The 19,604-nt window shown below is 39.2% G+C and overlaps 1 protein-coding gene across 1 annotated transcript; it reads left to right on the top strand.

The window, feature by feature from the left end:
* The first annotated feature begins 561 nt into the window (after positions 1-561).
* LOC136676718 (AP-3 complex subunit mu-2) lies at positions 562-12,808 on the top strand. Its single transcript, XM_066653904.1, has 9 exons — positions 562-656; positions 2,563-2,852; positions 3,773-3,944; positions 4,867-5,004; positions 5,347-5,432; positions 5,614-5,747; positions 6,474-6,681; positions 8,692-8,836; positions 10,311-12,808. The coding sequence occupies exons 2-9, from the start codon at positions 2,580-2,582 to the stop codon at positions 10,409-10,411; spliced, it is 1,257 nt and encodes a 418-aa protein (XP_066510001.1). The 5' UTR covers positions 562-656; positions 2,563-2,579; the 3' UTR covers positions 10,412-12,808.
* Positions 12,809-19,604: the final 6,796 nt, after the last annotated feature.

Genomic DNA, 19,604 nt, shown 5'->3' with positions numbered 1-19,604 from the left:
AATAAGACCCCGCCCCGCCCACACCTAATCTAACTTGCCTGTTTCTTTCAAGATATTAAAGATGTTTCAAATAATAATCATTGAATATTTCAAATTACATTTGTGTGAATTCAGACAGCCTGAGTAGTTTCTGTTGTCATAAACCTGAGGAGCTATAATCACATCAGCGTGTGGGGTGGGGCTTTTACGATGCAGACGAGTAGAGAAGGGGTCAGTGGAAATGAATCTGAACCACATGTATATTCACGTAAGACAAAACTATCCAAACGCCACTTTTAAGACATTTAGACATATCGTCTTGAAAATAATATGCATATTTGGTGAACTAATACTTTGTGTTTAATTGTTGACTTTAAATTGTATTAAGAAATTCAGTCGCCGTGTCAGCGGACTCCTCTGGTTTCTCTGCAGCAGACAAAATGTCAGCAATGGCTCATAGCTGTGTAACCAATCACAGCCCGTGTTTCTTGTGAGGTCAAACGGACTGCTAAAGCCTGTGTGACCAATTGCTTTTGTTTGGAGGGGCGGGACTAAGTAAGAAACGCGTCTTGCTGTTGGTCTGTCCAAATGACAATCACTGGGCTGAATAACGGGGAACATTACGCTGAATATTGAGAAGAAGCGAAAGCTGCGGACGCTTTTCACCGCAGAATACTGTAAGCATTTACCGTTCTTGTGAAACGTTGGTGTTCAGGATTAATGTGTATGGAGGTGTCTGTTAAATGCTTGTCGAATCAGTGAAATTGGTGAGTGCCTTATTCAAATCTGCCCGTTCCACCTTAAATGGTGCAGCGGTTCCATGTTTGAGGACTGTTTTTTTTTTACAGTTTAATAGTCGTAATCCGAAATTCACTCTCTTATCGCATAGATTTGACTGTGGTGCTTTATTCCGTATCCGCCTTTTCACTTTAAAAGCCACCTTTAATTTAGTGTGGCGACTAAAATGCCGGCCTCAGCTCCGTGTCAAAACAGTCACAAGACGGTCCTGTGATGGAGAGAACAGAGGCAGGAGAAAATGGATGTAGAAAAAACGGGAGGTTTGTGGATTATTAATTAAGATGAGTATGTGTCTCCCTTTAGGACATTCAAGTAAATTTATTATAATTTGGATAAAATCTGTTTACATTAAAAATAAAGACAGTTTTTCCTTCTTCTGTAAAGGGACGTTTTGGAAATGTATTTTTGTTCGTTTGGGTGACTGTTTGATTTTGGACAAATAATGACAAGTGGATTATTTTCCGTTGTTGATGAATATATATTCGGAAATATATTTGACACAGGTGCTTGCCCTCTGTCCTGTCCACCTCAAAGGTAATGTGATGCTCTTCAATAATAAATAAGGGAGTTTAAGTTTCCTCTTGCACAACAGAGACGACTGTCCCACCAGAGTTACTACATTAGGGCCAAATAAATGTACTCATCATGCATTTAAGATTTAAGAATTATGACTAGATTTATTACTAGATACACTCAGAAAAACTGTGACTGTGGTTGTACTCTCAAAACCACACATTCAGTTCCTTTAGTTAGGGAACATGATTGTACCATATTCTGTGGTAATTTTACATTTTAAAGTTGTGTTTATTTCATGCACCCAATTTTATCTCCTGGACTTATATGTGTTTTTTTTATTTTGCAGTTCAATAATAGAGAAAAGAATGCAATATACTTTTAGGGAACACAATTGGACTTAAAAATCACAGTTATACCTTTATATAGTAAGTACGGACACTTTTGAGTCGTCAATCCACCTACCAACGTGTGTTTTTGGACTGTGGGTGGAAACCGGAGCACCCGGAGGAAACCCACACAGACACGGGGAGAACACAGTCGCCCGGAGAGGGACTCGAACCCACAACCTTTAGGACCCTGGAGCTGTGTGACTGCGCCACCGTTCCGCCCTAATTAAACTCATGTATCTACATTTTTTTTTTAAAGTTTTTGGTTTTTATTTACTACATCCTTTTATGTAGCAGCTATTATTTATGTTGTGTGAAAATTAAATGATGAATGAACCAATAGATATGCTGGAAATTACTTAGAATAATTTTTTTTTACATTCAATTTCATTGAAATGTAAATATTTTTTCTTCTCTCGTAAAGCTATTTTGGGATGTATGTGGTTTTAATCGGACAGCGATGATCTTACCTTCTCTGTGGTGGTCCTCTGGGTTTCCTGACCATTTAAATAGCAGGGTGAAATGAAGATAAAGTATGCAGAGAAACAGGTGGACTACAATTTGTACCTGTAAAACTACAAAGTGCTTCGGTATGGAGAGTGGAGCTGATAAAATGAAAACTGAGTGCAGATACAAGGCAGTTGTTTCTAATCCAGTGATTGTTTGGAGTGTGAGTGAATGCGTGAGTATGTGTTGTCCTGCAGTTGACTAGGGCCCTGTCCAGGGTATGTTCCTGCCTTGTGCCCAATGACTTGGGATACACTCTTTACCCACCGTGACCCTGATCAGGATGACGCAGTAACAGAAGATGAATGAAAATTCAACATTATATTTTTCATACTCCTATAGGTGTAACAGTGTTCTCTTGTGTTTGTGATACCAGGCTGCAAAGCTGTAAAGATGATCCATAGTCTGTTCCTCGTGAACGCTACGGGGGACATATTCCTGGAGAAGCACTGGAAGAGTGTGGTGAGCCGTTCAGTATGTGATTACTTCTTTGAGGCTCAGGAGCGTGCCACGGAACCTGAGAATGTCCCCCCGGTCATCCCCACCCCTCATCACTACCTCATCAGCGTCCTCCGCCACCGCATCTACTTTGTGGCTGTCATCCAGAGTGAGGTCCCTCCGCTCTTCGTAATCGAGTTTCTCCATCGCGTCGTGGACACTTTTCAGGTTTGTTTAGTTACATCTCAGACAAGCTTCTGAAAGGAGAAACACTGCTGCATAAATGATTAAGCAGTTTTTCAAGTTAAATTAAACAGCCAAAAATGTACCCTGTGTTTGGCATTGTGCATGTTGAGTGCAAACTATTGACTGCTTTTGTGTAGAGATTGTACAAACTCTACACAGCATTGTCTGAGTCTACACTAGTTGCACTTTAAAGTAGCTGAAATCATTCATTACAAGAGATGCCTTCTTACCTTTGGACATATACTTTACTTGTGTGCACACATAGGGTGATGTTCTTGAGTCATGTTTGAACCAGTTTTCAGCAGCTTCAATAAGAATTCTGTTCTTTATTTTTTGTGATAGGTAAGGGAAACTAGACTAGATTAATATGGGCTTGGAGCTATTGATCATAATCATATGAACTTATATCAGTCAGTACAGAGAAGGGACAACTGGATGACTATTACTGTCATGTTATTATGTTGCGTTTCTTTTTATGTCAGTTATTACTTGACCATTACTTGATTATTCTTTGATACTTTGAATACTTTTCTTGGGCTGGAAGTGCCAATGAAATTTTGTTGTGTTGCTGTGACAGTATACAATGACAATAATCTTTCTAATTTAATCTAAAGCATTTTCTATTTGAATAAAATACTGATTATATGTATTTTAACTTACAGAAAAATATAGGATTAGAGAATGGTTTTAATAACAAACACATTAAGCTGGATGTTGTTTCATAACAAACAGCATGATTATTTTTGATTTGTTGAGTTGTATTGGGTAACACTGAACTAAAACCATTTTTGAGGACTACTAGTGAACTACATCACAATGTTGGGATACATGTTGTGTATCATGAAAGTGCATACAGAATTATTTCAAATGCTGACCACTTTCTACCTGTTTTTTACACTCAGGACTATTTTGGTGTGTGTACTGAAGCAGCTATCAAAGACAATGTGGTTGTGGTGTATGAGTTGCTGGAGGAGATGCTGGACAATGGCTTCCCTCTGGCCACAGAGTCCAACATCCTGAAAGAGCTCATCAAACCTCCCACCATCCTGCGTACTGTGGTTAACACCATCACAGGTCATTTACTACTTTTCTTTTTCTGTTTAGTGACAAAACATCACTTAATGATGATGAAATATTGACACAACAAAAAGGCCAAGTGGCATTAAAAAGCAAAATTAATAAAAATAGGGAAAACAGATATAGGTTTTGGTACAACACTGTAACATCTTTTCAAAACCTTTTTTTTTTTATTCCATTTCTGGAAAATGTGAGATATTTTTGTAACATAAAATAAAAACAAGAATCTGAATTGTCCATTCACTTTAAACTTTGTTTAACTGAACAAAGTACAATGAACATTTTTAACCAACTTTGATTGTATTTTGTAAATATAAACAAATTTAGAGTATGATGTCTGCAACACATTCCAAAGAAAAGGTTGGGACGGGGGCAAAATAAGAATGAAATGTTTACACAATATTAAAGTAACATACTATTGAAACATTCCACAGTAAGCAGGTGAAATAACAGCTGATAAGGTTATCATGATTTTTTATAAAAGGAGCATACATATAAGGTTTTTTAGGTAAAGATGGTTTGAGAAATTTGTCAAAGCTATAAAAAGAATACTTCTCAGCGCAAGATGGTAATTCACCATCTACTTTACATAATAATGTGAAAAGGTTCAGGAAACCCAGAGAAATCTCTTGATCTCAGAAAATCCTTGTAGGCTAAGGCTAGAAGCCCCTGTTGAATGAGCATGACCTTCAAGCCCTCAGACTGCACTGCATGAGAAACCATCACAATACATGGACTTCTGAGTATTTTGTAAAACTGGTGTCACTTAACAGTCTGCTGTTCCTTCAAGAAATGCAACTTGGCAAAAAATACCACCTGTTTTTTAGCAATAGAAGTGTGTGGATAGTTGTTCCTGTAGGGAAAATCTCGATTCACATTGTGTCTGATATTTTATTGCTGTGTTTTCTCTGTAAAACAGGAAGCACTAATGTTGGGGAGCAGCTGCCCACAGGTCAGCTCTCTGTGGTGCCATGGCGACGCACTGGAGTCAAATACACCAACAATGAAGCTTATTTTGATGTGGTGGAAGAGATCGATGCCATTATTGATAAGTCAGGTAAATCCACCGTTACGTTCAGGAATTGAAATCGTGTGTACACGTTTTTTTGCTATATATATTTGGACACGCCAAGTTGAAAGTTTGGACATTGTTCCTAATGTACAATTTATATATGACTACGTTTGCATGGATTTGTGCAAGCGTACATTCACATTCAGACTTTCTCCATAATTTTAGCCCAGTCTGAATCTGCTGTATCAAACTTCACACTGCTTTAAAATGAAATGTAGAAATTACTTTATATTATTATGTTTATTATTGTGTATATATATATATTTTTTACATTAAAGCTATGTGTAAACTGCCATATCTATAAGTATTCCATTATATCTTCTGTAGGTTCTACTATCACTGCAGAGATCCAGGGGGTGATTGATGCTTGTGTGAAACTGACTGGGATGCCTGATTTGACTTTGTCCTTTATGGTAAGTTTCTTCACTGTATTAGTCTTCAGTTCCTTTGTCTCTCGTTTTCTTTTTTTTCTCTCCCTCTTCTTGTTCTCTCTAACCTTTTCCCTCCATCACTTTCCCTCTGCCATTCTGTCTCTTTTTATCTTTTTTCACTTAATATCTCACTCTAAATCTTCCTCTCTGTCACCTTTCTCAGAATCCCCGTCTGTTGGATGATGTGAGTTTCCACCCATGTGTGCGGTTTAAGCGCTGGGAAGCCGAGCGGATTCTCTCCTTTATTCCCCCAGATGGAAACTTCCGTCTGCTCTCCTACCACGTCAGCTCACAGAAGTGAGATATCATGCTTCTCTTACTTTATTTAACCATTTGAACCCCTTTACATTCTATTTAATGCGTTGAAACTGCTTCAAAGTGAATTGATTTCATCGTTAAGCTATTACTATATTGTATTGTAAACTAATCTAAGTACTGACTGTAACAGACTCTTTTTGCACCGCTGACTAGTTTTTCTTTCTAGGCTTGAGCACTGACTCGATTGTATTGTGTTTTGCACTTACTACATTAATACTACTTGTTCTTTCTATGTCTCAGCACTGGCCCTTGTTCTGACAAGCATCTGAGCTCAGAGGAAATCTGGACCCATATCTATTTGTACTAGCTAGGTTACATATTCTGTGTGAACACTAAGCACTTTTGTGAGTCGCTCTGGATAAAAGCGTCAGCAAGCAAATGTCAATTTCCAACATAAACTTTATGCACATCCTACACACAAAACCATTTACCTGCATTTGTGTAGGACACTATTTTGCATATTTTAATGCACAATTACTCTTAATTTGCTGATTGTTTAAAAGCACATCATGACATTGGGCTTGTGCAAAAGTGAATGATAAATTGCACACTTACATATTTACATTTTAAGGTTTGTACCATGTTAATTTAAAAATCCAAGCATCAAGGTATTCATGACTAAACTAATCTCTTTCTCCTGTCTTTATTTTTGCTGGTATCTGTAAAACTTAGTTTTGAAATCTCTGTCTATGTTTATGTCTCTAGTCTGGTGGCCATTCCTGTTTATGTGAAGCACAACATCACGTTTCGTGAGGGCAGTTCTCAGGGCCGGTTTGACCTGACTCTGGGGCCGAAGCAAACAATGGGAAAGGCGGTGGAGTCTGTGTTAGTCAGCAGTCAGCTGCCCCGTGGAGTTCTGAACACCAGCCTTAACCCCTCACAGGGCACTTACACATTTGACCCTGTAACCAAGGTACACATGGACCCACACACCTGGAGCTTGCATTTGAAACTGGGCTGTTTTATTTCAAAAGAAGCACAATAACCTGGCCATTATGGGTTACGTTGGATTTACATTCTGTATTGAAATTTGTCCTTTTTTCAATTTTGTATTTCTGAAATAACATCCTTTGCACATTTGCAATGATTTTTTGCCAGGTATGAATATACCGTCATTACAGTTACTTAGTAAAATTATACTTCTTGATTATTAATGCACTATTAGTACTAGGGGTGGGACGAAATATTGCTTCTGCGATATATCGTATCATTTTCGTTTGCAATACATTTTGAATAAGTGGCGTCAAATATGACGTGTTTTCTAAACTCCCTAAGACTCGCCCTCCAGTTTGACTTACTAAATTCACTGCTACATTACTTCACATGGTGGTGCAAATCAAATTCAGCCTAGACAGTTTAACAGCAGAACTGTTCCAATTTATGACCGTTTATGGTTATTATATATAACATTGGAATGGTGACACACTTCTAAGGGTTGCCGTCAGTGTATGTGTTAGAGAGACTCGAACAAGCTAAGCTATGCTGTACATTGTTTCATATTGGTTGTCAAATGCTGTGAAACTGACACCAATAAATACATAAATCCAGGTATTTGCATATTTCAGTGTAACTTACCCTCTTTGTTTACACAGATGCTGTGATGTATTATAGACAATTGTCAAGCAATATACAGAGTCTCACAGAATCACAGTATTACAATATCATCATGGTGGGCAATGTATTGCGATAATATCGTATCGTGAGATGCCCTGTGACTCCCACCCCTAATTAGTACATTACTGAGAGTGTACTATGTGGTATGTGCACTCAGTAATATTTAACCCCATCAAAATCTATTTAATTACACTTACTGCATTTGACAGATGCCAGAGCATCTTGGGATATTTAAAAACATTACAGATTAAGGCAAATGAATCTTGCCCTGTTACTTAACGTTATAGTGTGATTTCCTGCCCAAGCAGAGAGTTAAACCCTTGTCTGCTATTTGGAAGGCTGCTGTGCACTGTACTAAACACTGTGTGACAACAAAGTTTGATTAATATGTAATCCCTCTTTTAACAAAGGCCTAATTATGTTACAGTTGTAACACAAACTGTCATCAACACAATAAAGCAGAAATAACACATTCTGTATTTATACACGTTAGGTAGTACAAGTTCCCCCGCAGCTTGTGTCTGAAATTGAGTGGCATGGTGGCTTGGTAGTTAGCATGTTTGTTTCTCTGCCCTGGGATCTTGGATCTCGAATCAAGTCCAATCTGGGGGAATTCCATGTTCTCCTCATGTCTGTGTGGGTTTCCTCCATTTCCTTCCATTCTGTGCAATGTGCAATGTTGAATGCAAAGTGTCATTGAGTGTCTGGAAAGGGCAAATGTATTTCAATGTAACTATAAATATAATATATAATATATATAGGCAGCAGGGTGGCGCTGCGGTGGCATGGTGGCGCAGCAGGTAGTGTCGCAGTCACACAGCTCCAGGGACCTGGAGGTTGTGGGTTCGATTCCCGCTCCGGGTGACTGTTGGTGTGTTCTCCCTGTGTCCGCGTGGGTTTCCTCCGGGTGCTCCGGTTTCCTCCCACAGTCCAAAAACACACGATGGTAGGTGGATTGGCGACTCAAAAGTGTCCGTAGGTGTGAGTGAATGTGTGTGTGTGTGTGTTGCCCTGTGAAGGACTGGCGCCCCCTCCAGGGTGTATTCCCGCCTTGCGCCCAATGATTCCAGGTAAGCACTGGACCCACCGCAACCCTGAATTGGATAAGTGTTTACAGATAATGAATGAATATAAATATAATCTGATCACCTGACTTTATACAGGTGCTTTCTCACATTTCTGTTTCCCTATTTTGAGACATCCTGTACAGCAGTGTGTAACAGATCATCAGTGACACTAAGGCAAACGTACAGCACTGAAACCTGTAAATATTAATGTAATGATGGTTTGTGTGTGTTTATTTGTACAGCTGTTGACATGGGACGTGGGAAAGATTAACCCCCAGAAATTGCCCAGTCTGAAGGGTACCATGAGCCTGCAGGCCGGAGCCTCCAAACCAGACGAGAACCCAACAATTAACATCCAGTTCAAAATCCAGCAACTTGCCATATCAGGTACTTCATTAACAAACCCACCAGCTTTATACACAGACAAACAGAATGCATTTCACTTTCTTTGGTCAGATCTATTAAACCTAATGACAAGATGTAATGTATTCATGCTGAAATCACAAGTTAAATTTTATGTCCATTCCTCAGTGTATATTAGATAAATAATAAATAACAACAGAATATTACGCAGGATCTACATAAAGTCCAGAAAAACAACACTGTTGAATAAATACACAAGGCAATAAACATACATGGCAAATACATTAGACAAAAAAGCTACACTAACCAGGCAAGTATGCATAGCAAAATATATATGGTCATGTTATGTCTTTACAGATGTTACAGCAGCATGAATAATTAATCAATACATAAGTCAACTCTATGGAACATTAAAGTATACACCATATAGGCAAAAGTTTGTTTGACACTTGTGCATCAAAGGGTACTTTGGATATGATGGGTATTCAAAGGTGGTTTGTCCCCTATTCGCTGCAGTAACAGTTTCAGCTCTTCAGAAAAGACTTTACACAACAATTAAAACATTTCATGTTTTAATGGATTTAATGGCACTCAGCCACAAGAGCTTTGGTGAGATCGTGTACTGATATGCAGATGATTATTTCTGAATCAAAAATGCCACCCCATCTCATCCTGAAATTTTCAGTGGAGATTATGCAAGTTGTGTGTACACAACTGAATGTGTGTGTGTCCGGGATGGGTGTACCTTAAAGTAGCTGTATTCACTAATTACACGGGGTGTCTACATAATTATGTAGGAGGCTCTAAAAAGTGGCCAGGGAATGAAAGCACAAGGTTGAGGTTTAGACTGAATTGGAGTTTTGTAAGATAACACAACCCTGTACTGATCCTGAAGTAAGTTGCAGCATAAACGTAACACAAAATATTGCACAGACACATGTATTTGCCTAAAATAAGGAAATGTACAGAGCTACTTAATAAAGTTAAATTAACAAGCATAAAAAATACATGTACACGAAATGAATATAAATATGAGCTATGTACCTGGTTTACATTAAGAACTTCAGTGGGTATTACACTATTACAAAGGCATGAGGAAGGGTTATTACCAAAAGCAGTAATCATTTTTCAACCTCAAAAAAGTGCTCAAATGTTCTTTGGTGCTTTAATTTGTGAAATACAAGCAATACTCTTCAAAAGTCATTTGATAGACTGAATGGCCTAACCCATCCAGAATACTGTTATTACAATCATAAAACCCCACTAGTGTGCATTCATGACATACCATTGTTTGACCACGAGGTGTCGCCGGTGTACGGTGTTGTACTACTCCATAGCTCCTAATCCCACAGGTCTATGGGTTCACATGCAAATGAGGTTTGCCCAGTTCAGTGTGTGCCTGTAAGTGTCACATACCTATACAAGAGTCACCATGGAAACATATTGTACAGTACGGATTCTCCTCTGACACGTGGTCTCTTTTCTCTTTGTTCCAAAGGCCTGAAGGTAAATCGCTTGGACATGTACGGCGAAAAATACAAACCATTCAAAGGCATTAAGTACATGACTAAGGCTGGCAAATTCCAGGTCCGGACCTAGAGGCTGACCGCCCTGCAGCTTCCAGCTAACACCGACCACAACAGAAATACACCAGGGGGTCACAGTGGAACAACAGGGGCTTGAAAACTGACAGCTTGGAGTTTGGACGTTCTGAGTGGGTACGCCTTTCAGGAAATTGAAGGAATTCTTCAGCCAAAAATGCTAACAATTTATGAGATATGGCATCAGTCCCAGCTGGCATGATCTCACCCTGATAATGTTGTCTGGCCTTTGCTAGATTTCATTAATTGTTTTTCCAAATTTTCACATTCCTGAGGTAGAAGAATTCCTTTTTAATCTAGCACAGCCCCTATTCTCAACTGAGGGAACCAAGGTACGCAGTCAGAAAAGCAGCTGCTTACACAGAAAGTGGCAGTGTATTGTTGTGATTTACAGCCTGAAAACAGTCCTACTGTTGAATCCTTTACCAAAATGTCCTATCATGCTAAGGCGTTCTATTCAAATGGAATGTTTTTCACAGAAATACAAACGTTGTAGCACCTGCTCTTCAAAAGTTAAAGAGAGTTTGTCTCATCTCTTCTTTAGGGACAGCATTTACTGTTCTGTGAAGGCTTTACATTAGATATTGGATAAACGGCATTAAGCTGAGGGCACAGTACAGTTTGATGCCCGTGTTAATGCCTGTTCCAAATATTTTTTAGCTCTGCATTAATATTCTCTTTCACTCCTGAGAACCAGTTTACACTGATACAGTCCATTGCTGGGGGCTTTAAACCCCTCTATCCAGTTTTTAACACTGAGCATTGAGATATTAGACGCATCTGTTCCATTGTGTTTTATTCTATTGGTTACATTTAAAAAAAAAAAAAACTAGCAGTGCATGTTAATTGGCAACATTTAAAAGCTAGTTTTAGCTCAGAATGTCCTATCATGTTCTACAGTGCAATTACACCCCTTTAAATCCCATTGATTTATAGGTTTGACAGAATTTGTCATTTTTCCATCTTTTTATCCATAGCCAATTTCAATTTGAATTATGTTACATTGGTAGGCATATGTAGGGTTGTGAGTCTAGTCCAATGACTGTTTGTTGCTGTAGCATGGTGTTCTTACATACACAGGGAATCAAATGCTAGTTTTCTGCAAAGAAGCCAGGGATTACCCACCATCCTCCACCAACCAGGTATAGAGGCTAATATTAAAGGTATATTTGTCAGTTACCTAGCAGTAAATATTTCCTCTATTCATACAGTCAGTCTAAGGTGGATTGGAGCAAGTCTAAAATCTGAGATAATTTGCTAATAATTGCATTATCAAACCTCTCTGTAAAACTAATCCATTTGAATAGTGCTTTAGAAACCGTCTCTTTTTGTTTGCATCTTAAACTTTTTCCTTCTTGTTTTGTTTTTTATTCTTTTTTCATTGTGTTCTGATATTCATCCTCCTCAAAAGAGCAAGGGAAGGGATAACTCATGGCTCCAGTTAAAATGATGAAATAGTGCTGCTCTCCCATCAATCATGCACTTTAATGGGGAATACCCCCATTTCTAAATTTCTGTCTAATTCACTTGTTGAGAGGTAAAGTCCTACAGAGTTGCTTGATGTGAATGGCTCTGTTCTAGAAAATGTGTTCTAGAAAGACTCAAAATTGATAAGAATCAGATTATCTAAATCACCTGCCTCTAGAAGCGCCACAAAGAAGGCTATTACATAAAATGGTTGTAAACGCCTGATGTCTGGCTTATTGTTTTATGATAGTCTGGTGATAAGGCCTGGGTCATAAATGTATTTTTAAAAACAATGCCTTGCAGATTGGTACTTGTAATGCAGGTAAGGCTAATTGTATTTTTTCAGATTCATAGGTAAAATCTGAAAAATAAATGTAAGTACTCATATATTGTAAATATTTGTGTCACATACGTGGTGACTCATGGATCCTATCATGACTTTTTAAAACAAAAAAAAAATCTCACCCTTTGAAATGCAGTGCATTTCCCTTCAAACCACTCTGGATGACTTATATTACATCTTATATTATATTCATTTTATAATTTTTTTTGGTCATTTAAAACAAATGGTTACACTACTGAGACACTTCCATTATCAAAACTGCATCAGTATATCAGTGCCACATTTCAGACCTCAGAATAATCCACTGCTGTATTTACTATTGTTTGAATTAATGCATAAAGTCATACCATGCAGCTAATGATGAACTTTTGAAACACGTTTATTTTATTGGTAATCAAAGGTCCACTTTAGTTTCAAGGTGTTATGGACCAAAAGAACAGATTCCAATGTCCATGGGATTATTGTGATTATTTATGTTCATTTATATTACCTGTATGATCACAGTTGCAGTTTTTAAAGATTCTATGATTTGTTTCTTCTTGTTTCTGAATGGTTTTACAAAATGTTCAAAAATAAAAGACCTGAACAGAGTGTAATTTTTGGTTTATCCAAAGCAGAGGTGGACAGTAACTCAGTAAATGGTATTCGTTACTGTACTTAAGTTTTTTTTTTTCTGTACTTAAGTATTTTCATTTTGGGTGACTTTTTACTTTAAATCCACTACACTACACTACATTTATAATCTACTTTTTCTTCTTCCTGACGCAACCCTTCCCATTTTATCCGGGCTCTGGGACCAGCGCTGCAACGCAGTGGCTAGGTACACACACACATCTATGGACACTTTTGAGCATTACCAATCAGCTTACCAACGTGTGTTTTTGGACCGGAGCACCCGGAGGAAACCCACACGGACACAGGGAGAACACACCAACTCCTCACAGACAGTCACCCGGCGCGGGACTCGAACCCACAACCCCAGGTCCCTGGAGCTGTGTGACTGCGACACTAACCTGCTGCACCACCGTGCCTCCCTTACTGTTTACTCCACTACATTATGAAAATCTGCCCTTCCGTTTGGTTTAAATGTGGGTAAAACAAATCTCTCGGCTCTGCACAGCTCTCCCCAAGGCACCGTTGCTAGGAGACAGACAAGACACAGTTGGAGCTCTAAAACGAGAACATCAGGTTTCTCCACCTAAAACCAAGTAATAAGAAAGGGGGACTTTTTATTTTAACTGTTGTGCGTATTTGAGACTAAGTAATCACTTGTTTCAGATCTTAGAACCGTTTAGTTACAGTCAGCAGTGACTACTTTTCATTCATATAATAGCAAGGAGACGGCTGACCACTGTTGGACAAAGTCAAAGGTAAAGTTGGGGGTCCACTAGTGTTTTGCACAGCGTTTTCTTGGCGGGCCGCTGGTGATTAAACAATTTTAGACAAAATCACATTTTAGCACTTTTCCATTCAGAGTCCAATTTACATTTTCCCCTTCATTGGGTTCTTTTGTTATTCTTTATAAATAAGATTAGTCAATAATTTTAATCCAGCACAGTGTCAACATTTTTAGCATAATCATTTTATATCAGGCTTTTACTCATTATATCTCTGATAGTGGTTGGTAATATTTGTATTAGTTTGTTTTCCAGAATAAAAGTCTCTGTGAATTTAAAATCTGTTTGAGGATATTAAACATTAGTTATATCCTGTACAGGACAGTAATCTGAGTGGTCCGATGGTGGACCAGCCTTTTTATGCCAGTGGACCGATATGTGCTCCCTGTCTGGGGAATCACTCCAAAACGAGGGTGAGAATCATTTGCAGGTTCAATAAAGCAAATCCAAAATCGATTATCAGACAAAAGGTCGGGAAAAAATAAAACCATATTTAAGAAACAGAAGGCTCAGAATTGTAGAAATAGCTCAAACTATAGGCCTACTTTGCAATAACAAAACAGAGAGCTTAATATTACAACTTCAAAATTACTGATGACTCACTGAGCTGTAATAGGGAGAGCAGAGACTCTGAGGAAGCTACTCTTGGCTCAGCACTGCAGAAACTGCACTTTTGGAAGAGGGAAGGCACATTTTTTCCGTGTGTTTCCGCACCTTTTTGTGAGTTTTTTTTCTGAGACTTTAGTACGCGTAGTTAGTTATTTTTCTGAAGAGGAGAGTCAGGCTACGACGTGGAAACAGCGACCTCTGTTGGTTTGGAGGGGAAAAACATTGGGAGAATGAGAAAATGTTAAAATAACATTCATTGTAATTCATCTTTGGCTGTTTCTGTTGTGTTCATCAGTGTCAGACTAATTCATGACATTCTATTAAGAGACTGGTGAACCAAGAGTGCCACTACAGTCTTTTCACCTACAATGCGTTGATTGTGCGTGAGCCTTGTTACAAAAATGATAATTGTACATAATAATGAACATTAGAAACATTAAATCATGGTATCTTTGCTTTCAATACCTAAGTACATTTGATGGTAAATACTTTTGTACTTTTACTCAAGTGGTATCTAAAGCGATGACATTTACTGGAGTAATATTTTATTTTGAGTGTCTGTACTTTGTCCACAGCTGTATCCAAGTAAGCTTGTTCTGGTAGAATGTTTTAAAACAACATCTGGAAGCTAAATGTGAAAGGACATGTATGGTACTGAAAAATATATATATATATTTTCCTTTCCTCACAAATATACCTGAGGAGAAGTACCACTTAAGAGGATCAGTGTTATCAGTGATCTGCAGGAATGGAAAAAGCCTTACTGAAGCAAAAATAGCGTTTCTGCAGTGACATGATAAGTAGACCTAAAAGTAGCTTTCAGAAAACAACCTGAGTGCTACGTTCCAGAACTGCACCAAACATCTCCCCTCGAACATCTCTCAGCAGAGCAACAGAATTTAGTATAACAATGTTCTTCTATTTTCAGTCAAATATAACCTCCTGTTGGTCCCAAATTATACTTCATTTGTTAATTGGTAAAGTGAACAAAGTGGTAATGAAAATGGCTTAAATATATACTTTGTTTTGCTTTGTTTTTGCTTTGTTATTTACTCACTCGTGTTTAGCAGGTTGAAGATTCTCCACAAGATGGAGAAAGGAGATTCAATTTTTTTGGTGCTTCATAAAAGTGGCACTTTCCATTAGTGACACTTTTCTTCTCGCTTTGTCCAAAATAACGAGGATGCCTCAGTTCATGACCTGACAAGAACGGCCTAAAAATCTCATCGTTCACTGCAGCATTACACGAATAAGCTCCATCGAAATGACTCCACAAGAACGTTCATCTGGAGAACAGTCTAGTCTTTGTGTTCTTGGGCTTGAGAAACAGCCTTTGTTTTCATTTTACTCTTGCACATTAGTCCAGTCCTTGCACATTTTATGCATTAAAACACAGCAACCACAGTTATATGATAAAACTACCCACAAAAAAACCATTTTACTTGAGTGTTACCTGATACTTTGTGTTCGAATGTTAATGATAGTTTTTCAGTTTCACTGATTTTAGTAGTAATTCCACTTTTTAACCAATTATGAGTTTGGCACATACTTTTATTAGAAACTACATGTTTCTTTGTATGTTTTTCACTTTGTACCTTCTTATTATTAACAACATTGGTCCACTAATGGACCACTATCTAAAAGGGCAACATATACCTCAGTTATATATACATATATATATATACTGACCGTTTCTCAAACCATTTTTAAATTCTGCCGTTTCACCAAATTAACGGTTCATTATCCCTGCTGCTTCAAATCTTAACCCTCGTTGTCAACACAAGAATTTAACCCTCTCACTCCAGACTGCACTCCACTCCACAGTTTACTGCAACCTGACACCCTCTTCGTCCTCTCCCTCCTCCTCCTCCTCCTCCTTTCTTCTTTTTTTTTGGTCTTTTTAACTCTAATATATCCGACCAGGACGGATATCTTTTTCTTTAGCTCTTTTGCTTTCCTGAATTTGCAGCGTCACGCTTGGCACATGTGCAGCAGCCACCCTATGAACTCCTAACCTTACTTTACATGAGTGCAACTTTTCTTTTTCCCGGCACTTGTTAAAGGACACATTTCCTTCTCTTTTGCTTTATTTTATTCGCTTCTACCCTACAGTACCTCTTGAACTCACTGAGGATGTGTCCATTCGAGCAGGAAGATTCCTTCATCTCGGTAGGTCGCTTTACACACGGATTTCCCTTTAATGTCCTTTACTGTTGGCCGTTTATAGGGTGGTAGAGCTGTGTGCAAGAGTTTTAGAACTAGTTTTAGCTCAAGTGGTTAGAAGTTAGCCCATACTCTGGAAGCACACTTTATTGCACATTCTAATGCAAGATTTCTGCTTAATTTTACCAGTCTAATATTTATATATATGTCTGTTTATTTTCTGTAAAGGGTGCACTACTTTTGAATCATTTGTCTATAAACACATTTCCAACGTGTATTAATTTTCACTGAGACAATCAATAGAATGTCCGTGGACCACTCGAGCAGTGGTATGCAAAGTTGTGCACGCGCCTGTATGCTGTCCCCTTTAAGAGCTCCGCGTGCGTTTTTGCTGTGAGTGAGGGAGAGTGATGAAAGTGATTAGTCGCTGCCCGTGCAATGCAAGCCCTCCAATACACACCTAGGTGAGTCCCTTGCGTGCTTTTATTTTAATGCATACCACCCTCCACAACAGGAAAAAAAAACAACAACAACAAAACTTTCCTGCTCCTTCATATGGGTCCATCAGTGTTGTGTATTTGCCTTTAGTGTAAATGTGTGTATTCCCCTGTTGGCTTTGCCTTTATCTTACATGCACCCTGGAGCTAAAACAAGAGGGGGGTGCACTTTTCTCACCCATCCGAACGCAACCTGTAAACAGTAGTTAACGTGGCTGCTGTAATCTGCCACATTGCACTGCAGGACATAGTCCGTTTTCACCCTCTAGGGGGGCTCCCAGTTAAAGCCCCCCGTAGAGGCAACTTCAAGCCACGTGCTCTCGGTGTGAGAGCCCCGCTAACATTCAGCCCCACCGACTTCAGGCGGGAGTCCGAGGTGAGATCAGAAAAGTGTTTCAGAAACATCAGAAAAACGTGTTCAGTAGTGAACAGTGTGGACTATAGAGCCGAGTGTGGAGGGGAAGGGCTCGCGTGCACAGCCGAGAGTGGCGCCTCGTGCTTCAAAACAAACCACACCACCGTAACATGCGAGCTACACTTATCTTTTGGTCGTTCTGGAGTAAAAAAAAGAACACAACGTTTGTTTTGCGTTTTTTTGACGTTTTAAACGTGTTAGCGGAGAAATATTACCATATTGGTTGGATAGGTTGTGGTAAATGTGCTCTAATACTGAGTTGAAGCCATGTTTGGCAAACCAAGGATACACCGTGGCTAATTTCAGTGTTTCTGTTATTGTTTCCTGACATAAAATTATTTTTTTAAACTCTTGTCAGGCGTTCACCGAAGAGCCACAACATTAAATCACCTCCTTGTTTCAAATCAGATACACTATCATTTTTGGGCGCTTTGTAATTCTATAATAACAGACTGTGTTGTTCTCCATATCTGATTGTTTTTTGTCAGGAGCACCACAGAGCAGGCAGTTACACTGAGGTGATTAAAAACTCCAAAACCACACTTGAACAGACTCAAAACGCTCATATGTGCCACCGCATGAGTGTCACTTCAGTGTTGAGGATGATCCCCCACCGAAACAATGCCTCCTCTGTGGTGCTCTTAGAGGGTTTTGACCATTGAAGAACGGGATGAAAGGGTGCTAGCAAAGTATGCAGAGCAACAGGTGGACTACAACCAGTAACTCTAGCACACTTATGCATATTTAAATGTACAGTTATTATGTATCATTCACTGAATGCCTAAACTAAAAAAATGTTATTTTTCTTCAATAAATTTAAAAATAAACATTTTTGGCTCTTAGAACACAGCTTAATAATATGCTAAATACATTGGCATAATTGCCTTCTCACAACACAATACAGACTTCCACTGACCATCAGTCTATTTCAGGTGAGGGCTTATAAAAGTCAGTAGCATGTCTGGGAATGTTTGCCCAATGTCTTGTTTTATGCATATTGCATAAATTGCATCCAAGGATGACCCAGTAAACTACTAACAGTCCTTATTCCTGAGCGCCTGCGGTCATATCCATCACAGAATCACGCCTGTTTTAAATGCAGATGCATTTGAGGGACCAAATGTCACAGGCAGGGAGATTTTGGTCTTGCCCAAAGAGGACTAAGGGCCACCCAGTCAGCCATAGCATAATCTGTGTATGGGATTTCACATACACAGAAATACTCTCCTTCCTGGCTGTTCCATGCACATTTCTGCGAATCGGATTTGAAGTTGGAGTGTGCAAGGAGAGGCTCAGCCGGATTTGCCAAAGCCCACCCAATGGTCAACTTCTGACTGTGCTGCTGGTTCATACCTACCGTGTGACGTAACTGTAAGCGAAACGATCAGGCTTACTTGTGCGTACCAGTAAAAAAAAATGAAATAACATCCAACAGCGCCATCCCAGCTATGGCTTTCATGTGTTCGCCAGAGACAGTGGCACAATCAAGCAGTGCAGACGGTCTGGCACTATGGCCCACATGCCATTTTGCATCACATCTTCACTCATCCCCAAAGTGTTGATTGGAGCTTCAGCTCTCCAGTGAAGAGTTCCACAGCCAGCGCTTGGCACTGAGCATGTACAGCTGCTCCAGACAGTTGCATTTGATTTCAGGTTTTCTAGAAAGACCGTTCATGCAGCGTGTGATATAAGCTTTAGGTCATAAACAGCTTCACTCAGCAGGTTTGTAGAGTGAATTTGGCTGGATTATTACACTGAACAAACGCTAAGCAAACGCCAATCACAATATTAAAATGACCTCATTGTTTCAACTCAGCTTCACTACCATGTTTGTGCACTTTGTAATTCTACAATAACAGACAGTAGTCCACGTGTTGCTCTGCATACGTTGCCCCATCAGTTCAGGGTTCCTGTAATTCTTTATAACCACGTAATAAGGTCACATCCACTCACAGTTTCAGTGAACTGGGTTCCTCCTGGGATTCGTAGTGCCCAAAATGCGGCCCAGATTATTTATTTTTATTTTTGCTGTAACCTTATTCTTACCGTACAGAAATAAAGGAGGAGCAGGAGTATTTTTAGCCCCACATGTCTGCGTTCTCGTGTTTTTGCGCGCGCGCGTGTGTGTGTGTGTGAGTTAGAGACCGAGAGAAACGCTTCGGTCTAGTGGAGTCACGAACAAAGGACAAACCTTTCTCATGCAAAGCGCCGAACAAAGCGCAGAGATTCGCCATTATCCGCGCGCCCCCGCTCACACTGCGCACGTAGCTCGCGCGCGCCCATGTGTGTGTGTATAAATA

This window comes from Hoplias malabaricus, chromosome X2 (genome assembly GCF_029633855.1).
Source record: "Hoplias malabaricus isolate fHopMal1 chromosome X2, fHopMal1.hap1, whole genome shotgun sequence".
NCBI classification, from domain to species: domain Eukaryota; kingdom Metazoa; phylum Chordata; class Actinopteri; order Characiformes; family Erythrinidae; genus Hoplias; species Hoplias malabaricus.
Note: the sequence above shows the minus strand (reverse complement) of the source record. Positions and strands in the feature narration are given on the sequence as shown.

What these genes read in the sequence shown, in the direction of transcription:
- LOC136676718 (XM_066653904.1), top strand. Translation starts at nt 2,580, where the DNA reads ATGATCCATAGTCTGTTCCTCGTGAACGCTACGGGGGACATATTCCTG. An exon ending in TGTGGTTAACACCATCACAG is followed by an intron (nt 3,945 to 4,866) that starts GTCATTTACTAC and finishes TCTGTAAAACAG; the next exon opens with GAAGCACTAATGTTGGGGAG. An exon ending in TACCACGTCAGCTCACAGAA is followed by an intron (nt 5,748 to 6,473) that starts GTGAGATATCAT and finishes TTATGTCTCTAG; the next exon opens with TCTGGTGGCCATTCCTGTTT.